General features: G+C 40.8%; 1 protein-coding gene across 1 annotated transcript in view; it reads left to right on the top strand.

The window, feature by feature from the left end:
* Positions 1 to 12,255, top strand: part of BRWD3 (bromodomain and WD repeat domain containing 3) — a 47,769-nt gene that overhangs the window by 15,591 nt on the left and 19,923 nt on the right. The window contains exons 7-18 of the mRNA XM_074551780.1: positions 1,003 to 1,163; positions 2,500 to 2,721; positions 4,106 to 4,206; positions 4,841 to 4,911; positions 5,753 to 5,853; positions 6,979 to 7,019; positions 8,437 to 8,541; positions 9,473 to 9,626; positions 10,038 to 10,172; positions 10,572 to 10,700; positions 11,101 to 11,326; positions 11,967 to 12,137. Of these exons, the coding sequence (XP_074407881.1) occupies positions 1,003 to 1,163; positions 2,500 to 2,721; positions 4,106 to 4,206; positions 4,841 to 4,911; positions 5,753 to 5,853; positions 6,979 to 7,019; positions 8,437 to 8,541; positions 9,473 to 9,626; positions 10,038 to 10,172; positions 10,572 to 10,700; positions 11,101 to 11,326; positions 11,967 to 12,137 (1,617 nt within the window). The remainder of the gene's footprint in view (positions 1 to 1,002; positions 1,164 to 2,499; positions 2,722 to 4,105; positions 4,207 to 4,840; positions 4,912 to 5,752; positions 5,854 to 6,978; positions 7,020 to 8,436; positions 8,542 to 9,472; positions 9,627 to 10,037; positions 10,173 to 10,571; positions 10,701 to 11,100; positions 11,327 to 11,966; positions 12,138 to 12,255) is intronic.

Below are 12,255 nucleotides of genomic sequence, written 5' to 3'. Positions count from 1 at the left end.
AAGCTGAAGGAGTGAAAGGCACTAAAGAGCTTTGTGGGGCTCCTGTGAAGCCCAGCCCACATCAAGGTGCAGGGGAAGATAAGGAATTGCTCCAGGGAATCTGCTATCACAGGGACTCCACAAACCCACCAGCACAGCAATGATAGATCCTCAAGTGCCTCTGAAAAACCCTCTCAAAACTTCCAAATCCAAAGTTCAAGTGCTGTGAGTGAGGATAGGTTCGGGAAAATAGAAATAGGAGAGAATTGGTGGAATTGAATACCCCAAAATGGTCTCAAATTATGCATCCAAAGGCTTTTTTGCAAGGTGGGTTGGTGCATTCAGGTTTTAGGCTGTTCTTGGAAGGGCTGCTGGCCATGGAAACAAGAAGGAGTTTGTTGTGGTTGCAGTTCTGTCTCCTGCCTGCCATTCCTCCACTGGGAGTTTTCCATCAGTGCCACCTGTGTCCTGTTCTTCAATTCCACTGCCATGGGAATGCAAGGATGTGGATGTGGAAGTCCTTTGGCCCTCAGATGTGATCTGAAAGCCATTCCAAAGAAAGATTTTTATCACTTTTTATCACTTATTTTATCACAAAAAAACCCACTTAAAATAAACTATTATACTCTTTTCCTAATTGATACTAGTAACATGTAATTTCCTAAATTTCCTGAATTTCCTTTCTTCCTTCAAAGATTTTCCTTAAAGATTTTCCATGTCCATGTAGGATAAATGTATCTGTTACCTGTTCATGAACGTTGGAATAACTCCCAGTTGTGGTGGGAACTTTTAATTCTGCTTGTATTTTTGGTAAGGAAGCAGGTGCAGCCTGTGGTGGGTACTGAAAGGCTTTTTATAACACTGGACAGAATGTTCTGATAAGGTGGAAGAGTTTCAGATTTATTGCTGATTCTAATAATAAAGTCATTAATAAATACTATATTTGATTTAATATTTATTTACTCTGAGTTCTGGACAAAATTCCTGTCTCACTCTTCTTTTTGCTTCTTTTTTCTCTCCCAGTTCATATCCTTTCTGCCAGGCAATTAACTGGATGTGGCCGTTTCAGCCACTTGTTCCCAACATCCACCTACCAACACATGAAGATGCACAAGAGGATTTTGGGGCACCTCTCCTCTGTTTATTGCATAGCCTTCGATCGCAGTGGCAGGAGAATTTTTACAGTAAGTTTAAAATCTGGACCTTTTTCTTTGTGAACATTGCTTTGTTTGGTTTGATTTCTTTCTCTCTTGAGTTCCTCAACAGTCATGGATTGAGATGGAGATGTGACTTTGTTCAGCTGCAAGTTGCTTTTCTACTAAATTTACCTTCCTGGATTTGTGGTGTGTCAGTGACAATTATTTTAATTTTTTTCCAGAATGCAGCAACATCCATTTCTGTGGTGATGCCCTTGCTTTTTGTTGGGCATAAATAAAAATCAGCAGATTTTTCAAATGAGTGTTGCATTTTTAGCTGTTGATGTTAATCCCTGTGCATGGAGTGACAGGACAAGAAGGAATTCCCACTGCCAGAGGAGAGGGTTAGGTGGGATATTGGGAGGAAATCCTTCTCTATGAGGGTGCTGAGGGCCTGGCACAAAGATGCCCACAGAGCTGTGGCTGCCCCATCCCTGGAGCCAGGTTGGATGGGGCTTGGAGCAACCTGGGACAGTGGAAAGTGTCCCTGCCTTCCAAATAGATCCATTTCCAACATAATCCATCCTGTGATTCCATGATTCTCTTTTATCAAATTGAAATCCTTGACTCCATATGATGATCCCCAGGCCCCACAGTTCATAGAATCATAGAATCCCAGAATGGTTTGGATGGGAATTGGAATATTTCAAAGTCTTCCAGTCCCACCGCTGCCATGGGCAGGGACACCTTCCACCAGCCCAGGGTGCTCTGAGCTCTGTCCAACCTGGCCGTGGACACTTTCAGGGATCCAGGGGCAGCCACAGCTTCTCTGGGCACCTGTGCCAGGGCCTGCCCACCCTCACAGGGCAGAATTTCTTCCTAAAATTGGACCTCAGTGGGATCCTGTTGAAGGAAGGGGACCAGGACACCAGTTGGTTCATCACAGGCCCTCAGGTCCGGTCCGGTCCCAGTCCCTCAGGTCTTTCTGGTCCAGTTTATTGAAGAAAGCATCAAACACTTATACAGCAAATAATAAGCTTATGAATATTCTGTAAGCCAAGCAATCTATTGGTTAAACTATACCATGAACTCTTCCTCATTCCTTAGGCGCTACATCTCTCTTTTCTCATGTCTCTTTCACTGTTTGTTATCCTACTACAGCTAGTCCCAAGGACACACTATCTTGCAGGTGCAGGACTTGGAATTAGCCACGGTTTTGTACTTTTCCAGTCCTTAGCAGCTAAATTCCCAACAGGATCCCACAGAGTTGCCCTGTCGGTTCATGGGGGTTGTGTTCCCTGTCCATCCGCAGTGATCCGTGTGTGACATGCATGGAACCTATCCCATATTTCCTGTAACCCTTGGGAATTCTGTGCCATTCCAGGGGTCAGATGACTGTTTGGTGAAGATCTGGGCCACGGATGACGGGCGCCTGCTGTCCACCCTGCGCGGCCACTCGGCCGAGATCTCGGACATGGCCGTCAACTACGAGAACACGCTGCTGGCCGCGGGCAGCTGTGACAAGGTGGTCAGGGTGTGGTGCCTCAGGACCTGTGCCCCCCTGGCAGTCCTGCAGGGCCACTCAGCTTCCATCACTTCCATACAGGTGAGGACTGATGGGGTTTTCTCCTAAAACCTTGAATTACAATGGTAGTAAGAGCTGTGGCGGTCGAGGATAAAATTGGTGCTTTTGGCTGTGACTTGTCCCAGCTCAAGGATATTTTTCCCTTGACTCAATCCTATGGTGCCCAGGGGATCATCCTCCTGCTTCCATGTGCTTTTAGCTGTGTGATCCCACTGCTGCTTCCTTAGGTGTACAGAATGGGAGATCTGGTGCTCTTCTAGAGCAACTCAGAGAGCAGCAGCATCTCCTTGACTCAGCTCGTGTTTGGCATCTTTGGTGGTGCTCCTGGCACAGCACCTGACCCCACTCCCTTGTGTTCACACAGAATATTTGTTTTGCAGAAAGATCAGTTAAAATTCCTTACTCCCCATTTCTTGCTTCCTTGTTATCTTAGTTTTAAACAGCTGCTCTGCATGTTGTAGCAAATGCAGATTTTCTTTAAAAACAACTTCACAACTGCCAGGCAGAAGCCTCCAAAAAAAAAGAAAATTCCAGGATGAAAAAGACAATCCCTGCAATTTGGCAGGTGATGCACATAGAGGGGAGAGTGAGTGGGGCTGTTTGGCTCAGAATCCCTCTCTCCTGGAGTGGTGCTGCCTTGGATTCAGCAGAGGCTTCTCCATCGTGCCAGCATTCCCCAGGAGTCTCATTTCTCCCCATTTTCCCTACACTTAAAGTTTTGGGTTTTTTCAACCATGTAAAGGTGATTGTGTTAGAAATGGCTTTATAACTGGTATATTATTTGTTTGCATGTTTATATATGTTTATATCTGTGTGTGTTTGTGTGTGTGTTTTTCTCAAGCTCTTTGTAAAACTGAGTGTTTAATTTATTTAAAATAAATTTAAAATATGATCAGTCACTGCTTTTTGAGGAAGCAGTGCTGGATTCCTTTATCAAATTACCAGGTAGCCTGAGGATTAAAGGTATTGCTGCAGTTATGAAATCAAGAATAAAAAGCTTTCCCACTCCTTAGAAAGGTTCAGGAATTAGGAAGATAGAGAAGGGGGGATCCTGCTGTGCAGCTGTTCTTCATTGGGCTTGGATGCAGCAATAGTTGTGTTTGCCATGTTTGATCCAGTTCTATCCTAGGAAGAACTGGTTTTGCCCCATTTACAGGGTCTGGGCTAGTTTCATTTCTCCAACTTCCTTTGTGTGGTAAAAACAAAGAATTCCTTACCAAAATGTAGGTGTTGTCCATTTCCTCAGTTTTATTTTTATGGAAGTTCAGGTTCTGTGCTTACCCCTGCTCTCTGTACTCCTGGGGAGAAACTAATGTGTTAGTGAAAAACATTCTTGTCAACAAGTGTCCAGCATGAAAGAAGAGAAAATAGGAGCTTGTTTAATTGTTACAACTTTTATTTTTAGTTCTCTCCAGCAAGGAAAGGAACAACTCGATACCTCACTTCCACTGGTGCCGACGGAACAATCTGCTTCTGGCAGTGGCATGCAAACACCATGAAATTCAAGTGAGACTCTTGAGATAATTACAATTGTTTGAACTCAAGGAGGAATTCATTTTTTATTTTGGCCTGGAGGAGAATGCAGAGATAATGAAATAAGGGTGTTTTCTTGCTCAATAAACTGGTGTGTGGGGCAGAAACGCTTTGGGGTTCTGTGGTGTTGGAACCCAAAGGGTTCCAGAGATTGGGGTTGTTATTTCTGAGGTTTGTGCAAGCCAAAGTTGTGGAAGAAATTCCAGCTTTTACATTTAGGATTAAATCCCTGCCCAAAATGTACAGGCAGAAGAATTTATTTGCCTTTAATCAGAAGAATGTACATATGTAGATGTCATCAAATCCATATTTAATCAGGGGGAAATGCTATTGGAATAATGGTTTGGCAGGGTCTGTTTCAAATAGATTTCACTTGGTGAGGATAATGATAAATCAGTTCAGTAATCTTCTCAGTGTAGAGAATTACTGTTTTCTTATTAAACTAAGGAAGGAGATTCCTAAAATGAAAAATAAATTCCAGCAAACTTAGGTGAGAATTATAAACTTCAGAGATTTAAGATGAAGTTGACCTCAGCCTGCTGAGCTGCAGGGAACTGTTTGTGTTGAATAAAGAAGGAAAAATAAAAATATTGTGTTTTGCATGTAGGGATCGTCCTGTGAAGTTTGCAGAGAGGTCCAGGCCTGGTGTTCAGATCTCCTGTTCATCCTTCAGTTCTGGTTCGTGTCCAGCATCAGCTGTTTTGTGAATCTGGGGCTTTGGTGACAGTTCTGTTACTTCTCTTTAAATATAAATAGTGTTAAACCCTTTTCCAGTAATTTTATTCCTGTCAAATTGTGATTATTGGAAATCTTCCCTGCGAAGTGTCTGCCTCAAGCTACTCTTTCTCTTTTTTCCTGTAATTTAAGCTAAAATATCTTGACCAATTCCAAAGCTTTTAGTCTCTTGTTTTGCACATCAGAAATATTTCTCTGTAACATCCTTTTAAGACTTTACCTTGTAAAGTTTTTGAGTGAAAAGTTGTGGAAATCCTCTGCCAAAGATTACACTTTTGCCAATCTTCCAAATTTGGCTGAATTCTAGGAGGATCAGTTCAATGTGTTGGAAAATCTCAGCTTAACAAACCTCCTTTGCAGCTTTGGATGAGCAAAAATACTGATTTTTACAAAGAAAATGATATAATTACTCATTAAATTTGCTTTTTGAAATTGAGAACTTTTGTAGAGTCGCACTCCTTTTTTAAAGCCAGAAATCCTGAAGTAACTAATCGCATTTCAGTACAGTAAATCACACAATAGTCCCCTTTTTGAGCAATATTGTTAAGAAATTGCAATAAAGTACCTTAATCACTGCATCCCAGCTCAGCAATAATTTCTCTGATATGTGTCAAGCAGATACTGAAACTGCATTTAAATATTATATTCAGCATGTTTACATTGAAATTTTCTGTTTAAAACTAGTTTGCTGCCTTGACAAGAAAGCAGCAAATTAAAATAAATGAAGTTAAAATAAGTTGTTCCTTGGATGACTTTTCTTCTCACAGAGAATTCTCTGTTTTAGGTGGCATGTTCATTGCAACAGGGAGTACTGACCATGTGATAAGAATTTATTATTTGGGCTCAGAATCTCCAGAGAAAATGGCTGAGCTGGAATCTCACACGGTAAGAGGCAAATCCAAAAGAAAATCTCTTTTTCCCTCCTTCTTTTCCTCATTTCAGAAGCTTGATTTCTGTACATCCTATTTTTTTTTATTTACTGTCTAGAATTTGTTTGGCTTTCAACGTTGTGGTATTTAAATGCTTGGAAATTTGTGGGATGTTTATTTTTAAATCCCTCTTTGGCAGGAAGTTTTTGCAAAGTAGGCTTCACGTGTTTCATTCCCAAAAAACTGAGGGACCAGGTGATTTTCCCTTATTCTTGAAAGAATTCTGTGCTGGAATGAGGAGTTAAAACAGTTTTAATGCACAATGTCATTGTTTCCTATTAAACTTGCTGTTGAATGTTTAGTTAAATCCACATAAGACAAAGTAATTCAGAATTTGGTCTGTGCTGTCAAAATTTGGATCACAATGGTAACTTCATTTAGAAAATAAAGCTTAAAAGCATATTTTTTTTTAGATAATGCAGAAAGATTCCCATAAAAATTCAAACAAAAAATTTACTGCCTCAGGAATATTTTATGGATTAAGCCCAAGGTCTAAATTGATTCACTTAACTTCAGTGGGAGTCGTGGCTCTCCCATTGAAGTCTCCAAGCCAACTCATCTAACAAGCATTTTGCTCACAAAAGAAAAGGACATTTTCTGTATTGAACAGGTTTGGAAGAAGATGTAATTCCTTTAATTTCTTTAAATCCACTCTTAATCCTGCAGACAGCTGCCAGCCCCCCCCTAAAACAAATCCCAGTTCCCAGGAGATAGAGACATCAGTGGGAGTAAGGAGAGCAAATCATGGAGCCAGCACAAATATTGGGCAAATTAAAAAAGGGCAACACTATGTCTAAAACATAACATTTGTTACTCAATGATTTGTGAGTGTTAATAAAGCCAAGGTTAAATTTTTTGATGCACTTTCATGTTAGGTGTAAAAATTGCAGGAAACCATCACCTCTCTGAAGTTTTCTATTTCAGTGTTTAACAAATTTTTCTGGTGAAGTTTTAACTTCAAATACAAATTTTCTGTGCTTGAATTTTTGACTTTTTTTTAAATTTTCTAAGTAAAAATCTCATAATGGAGATCTTTTAGGCTGAGTTTTTCACTTCTGTTGTTCTCCTCCCTCCTGTTTAGGACAAAGTGGTTGCAGTGCAGTTCTGTAACAACGGTGACAGGTGAGTGCTGGGTTTTGGACCTGACAATGATGACATTCAATTTTCCAAACAACATTTCATGGAAAATTTGGCACAACAGGAAGATTTGCCCGTGGGCTTGGCCTAATCTTGGACAAATTATTGCAGTGTGTTGCAAGATGTGTGTCATGTCCACAAGCTCGAACTCGTTGTCCTCTGCTGTAACAACAAAAATGTTCTGTAACTGTGCTTTTAATTTGATTTTTCTTTCAAACAGCAAATTGGAACCCAAATTTTATAACTTTTCTGTGTAAGAACCTTCCCAGGTAGCCCCCAGAGGGGTTGCCTGAGGAGGAAGAGTATTGTAATCAATTTAGTCTAAAGCAAAAGTTAGTAAATATAGATATTTTTATCTCAGCTTTTGCTCCTATTCCTTATTTTGCTGAGCAGGAGGTTTAAGGGATGTGCCTTTAAGGCATGAGCCTTCCAAGCCCAACTGTAGCTGTGCACCTGTACTTGGAGAGCTTTGTCATGTGGAATTATATGGGAATGTGCTGGGGTAATTGTACCACCAGTTCCTTCCAAGCCATGTGAGAGGGAAGGAGGTCATACACTCACTGAGAATTAAATTCTCTAACCATGCTTTGAGTGGAAAAGGGGTACTTTCCTTTTTATTTTAATATAAAGAGGTAAAATTAAGAAGAAAATTAATTTGTCATGAGCACTTTCAAAGTCTTTTTCATCCCAGTGAAAAAAATCATATTAGGGAAACTGAAAACTGAAAAGTGAAACAATTACTTCATAAAATTGAATAGATTTGCCTTTTAAGTGTAATTTTGTATATAAATGTAATATACTTCCAAAATGTATTACTTGAGGAGCTTTTTCCCCAGTTTCTCAACAAAAATTATTTCAGTGACATCGATGGCCGAAGCATTATGATGTGGTTAAATACATTTGCTGCATACTTGAAATTTTTCAATAAGGAGGAGTTTAAAAATGAAAATATTCCTGTTCAGCTCCACAGGCAGGACAACCTCCTTGTGCTCCATTTGGCTCTTTCCCTTGCCTGTCGTCACCCTGTCCCTCAGTTAATGCATTATAATTTATGCCAGACTCCTGGCACTCAGTTTCCCTTTCTTTGCTGCCACTCTGAGCTGCTCCAGGGATTTGCTGATGTCATTAAAAAGGGAATGTGCAGCTCGTATGAATTACGACATTGAAGTCATTCCAAGGCCATCTGCTGCTGGAGCCAAATGTAATTAATGTTGTGGGCTAGAAACTCTCTTGTACCCTCCAGGATCTGAGAGGAAAATTGTAACCTCATGAGTGAGAGAAGTAGAGATGCACAAGGACACACTTCTAAGTATATATATATTAATTTATTGCTGTCCATGTGGGGATGAAACCATCTTTATTCAGAATTTCATGGCTTTTTTTTTTTCTCTTTGCCCCACAGCTTAAGGTTTGTCAGTGGAAGCAGGGATGGAACAGCAAGAATCTGGCACTACCATCAGCATGAATGGAAGAGTCTGGTCCTGGATATGGCCACAAAAATGACAGGGTAAAGCAGAGCAAGCAGAACACACCTCGTGGGCACATTTACCTGCAAGCTAAATCCTCCATTATATTGAAAACTGGTTATTTGCTTCCATTTCTAATTGATTTCCATGCATTTATTGAAAATGTCGTGGTTAATTCACCCCCAAAGAAATAATAATCTGTTGGTACTTCCTTATCCTAATGGTTAAGGAATATTTAGTATTTTACACATGAAATAAGAATGTCAAATGATTTATCTCACAGAAGGAGGTAGAGCCCCAGTAATCATTTGATAATAAATAAATATATATATATATCCAACATGGTTTTAAACATTGTATTTCTACCTTAGGTTTCCAGATAAGAGGTGAAATTAGTGTTTGGTTCTCAGGTTCCATTAGGGTTTTGAGTTTTTCTTTTTGAGATCCTCAGGTGACTTCTTTAAGTGCCCTGTAATTGAATTGTAATTGAATATTCACAACAACCAAGAGCAGAAATGGAGAAATCTATTAGGCACTTGCTTTGCAGAATTCTCCATATTTCAGTGGTTGCATTTGCAGTGTTTGCAGTCGGAAGTGTGAGTTGGATTTATTTAGCAGGTTCCTGCTCATTGTGGAGTTTACTGATATTGATGACTGATAAGAAAAATGCCTTGTAGGAAAAAGCCTAATAGAGCTGAAAGGAAAAATTGGGGTAGGGAAGGACGATGGCTTAGGAACAGAGGAGAAAATGTCCTTTTTAAGGAAATGGAGCTCTATAAATCTCAGTGGCACTGAATATTTCCTGTGTTCGGTTTTTACCACTGCAGAGCCATCCTTCATTCTCTGCCTTAGCCAGAGTCACAGAGGTGCCTGTGATCCATCCTCCCCCAGATTTCATACTGAATTAGCCCTCCTAAGTGTTTCCATATGTAGTTACTGATTTATCCCTTTTTAAATTGCTGATTTCCTTAGAAACAATGTGGCATCTGGAGAGGACAAGGTCACCAAGCTGAAGGTGACCATGGTGGCTTGGGATCGATATGATGCCACCGTCATCACTGCAGTCAACAATTTCCTCCTCAAAGTGTGGAACTCATCCACAGGGCAGCTTCTCCATAGCTTATCTGTGAGTACAATTCCAGGGGCAATCCCAAGTGGATGTAGATCACTCTGAGATGGATTTGAGGCTGAACTCATCACCATTCCCATGACAAGGGTTTGGTGTTGAAGTATCCAGCTGTCCCTGCCTGCTGGGAGGAGGGGGCACCATGGGACAGGGGCTGATGTGCAGGATCCTGGTGATTGCTGGGAATCCTTTGGAGGCTCCATTTGTGCCCTGGTGTCTCCTTCCTCCCCATCCCTCCCCATCTCAGCAGTGCCAAACCTGTGGCAGGAACGGTGACCAAACACAGCTCCAGTAAACGGAGGTGTCCTGTGTGTCCCCCTGATCTGGGATGTCCTCTCAGTGACTCCCAGCACATCTGGAGATACCACATGGAGAAATAAAACTGCTTTTTTCCCCCTACTGTCATTGCAGGGTCATGATGATGAAGTTTTTGTTCTGGAGGCTCATCCCTTTGACCAAAGGATTGTGCTTTCGGCGGGACACGATGGGAATATTTTTGTTTGGGATATAGACAAAGGAACAAAAATTCGCAATTACTTTAACATGGTAAGAAGCATCACAGAAGGTTTGTTTTTTTCTTTTTTTCACAAAAGTGGTCTTTAAATAAAAGCAGATTTCATTAAATTCCTCCAGAGCCAGTACAGTTCTGAGATCTTTGGTGATCTTGCCCTATGACTGCCATTAACATAAAATGTAGATTTCCAGGTGGTTGTTCCAGAACATACATTAAAAGTTGGGCTGAAATTTCAGGACAGAGAGAAAACGTGAAGTTTTACTTTGTTATTCAGTTTAACTCTAATAAATAAAAGTGTAAATCAGTCTTGAGCAAGATAAGAAATCACAGAATGAGGATTCAGTACGTGTTGGAGCACAGGGGAAATGTTTGTGAAAATGCTCTTCTAGAGAGTGTCTGGTTGTGAAAGGAATTCTCTGTGCTTGGTACAGATTGAGGGCCAAGGCCATGGAGCTGTTTTTGATTGCAAGTTCTCACCAGATGGGCAGCATTTTGCCTGCACAGACTCTCATGGACATCTGCTACTATTTGGTTTTGGATGCAATAAATATTATGAAAAGGTGGGTTGAATGAATTTTAAACTCTTCCCTGTCTTGACCTGATTTTGTCTTAGAAGTATTTGTGGTACAATTTATTCCCTCAACCTGCCCCAGACAAAATAATAATTAGGTCATGGAGCAGTTGCTGTTTATCTAAATCAAAAAGATTTATACAAGAGACTCTATAGATAGAGGAGAAAAGCATTAACTTCTCTGTCCACCTCTCTTGGGCTATTTTTCTGTTGAATTTCTGCATCAGGCCTTGGTAATAAACCACATTTGTGGTAGGATTCTGTTCTCTGTCACAACATTCCTTGTGCTGATCCCACATGTAGGAGTTGTGCTTTATGGGAGCCATTCCAGAGCAGCAAGACAGCTGCAAATGGCCATTGATTGATTTCCTGAATTGCTTTTCTTTCAGATTCCTGATCAGATGTTCTTCCACACGGATTACCGGCCCCTGATCCGGGATGCCAATAATTATGTGCTGGATGAGCAGACTCAACAGGCTCCACACCTTATGCCTCCTCCATTCCTGGTGGATGTTGATGGAAATCCTCATCCCACGAGATTCCAGAGGCTGGTGCCAGGGAGGGAAAATTGCAAGGATGAACAACTTATTCCTCAGCTGGGATATGTGGCTAATGGTATTCTGTCTGAAGCTCATGAATAATACAAGTGTGGCACAGTATGGAGCACCAGCTCCTGGGATGGTGCTGTGAGGATGTAGAAATTAATGGTTTAAATTCAATATACAGGTAGAAGAGAGGGTGGGGTGGGGTTATGTGTGGAATCAAATTGACTGGAGGCAAGAGTATTTCAAAATGTGTGGATTTTTCCCAGGCATATGGCAGATGTTTAAAGCATTGCCTATTAACCTCTGTAACCGTGGATGTGAGAAAGCAGCAGGAAAGTGAGAAGGACAAGGAAAGTCAGCTTTTGTTTTGTAAAAGAGTTTTTTTTTTTTTTTAAACACAGACTTTAGCAAAATGTTGATCTCCAAAAATACCTTCCATTCTTACCTACTGAAGCATTATTTCTTTCTGCTGTTCCTAGTGGCTTGTGTTTATGTTCTACATGTGGTCTGGAGTTTTAGGATTTTATTGTAACTTCTCTTTTAAACTTTGCCTCCATTTATTTCATGAGAGCAGAAAGCCAGCTGGTGATCAGATGTTTTGCAGAGCAGACAAATTGTGGTACAGAGCTTTAAAAGGGATTATTTCTATGCTGTTTGCTAATACAGAAATCCATCATTTAATCAGCATTTGTGGTTTTGTTGCTGTCAAGGTGATGGCGAGGTGGTTGAACAAGTCATCGGGCAGCAAACCAACGACCAGGATGAGAGTATCCTTGATGGAATGATCAGAGAGCTCCAGAGGGAACAAGATTTGAGACTAATTAATGAAGGAGAAACTCTTCCAAACCCTCCCCTCAACAGATCCCACTCTGTTAATGGAGGTCAGTGTCCAGCCTTATCTCCATCAGTTCCTTCCTTCTCACAGGAAGAACTGATCAAAATGTTAATGGCAGTTCTGACACATTGTCTTTGAAGTTCTTTTCTCTCCTCTTTTTGTAC

Source organism: Zonotrichia albicollis, chromosome 14 (assembly GCF_047830755.1).
Source record: "Zonotrichia albicollis isolate bZonAlb1 chromosome 14, bZonAlb1.hap1, whole genome shotgun sequence".
NCBI lineage: Eukaryota > Metazoa > Chordata > Aves > Passeriformes > Passerellidae > Zonotrichia > Zonotrichia albicollis.
The sequence above is the reverse complement of the archived record's forward strand: the minus strand, read 5'-3'. Positions and strand labels throughout refer to the sequence as shown.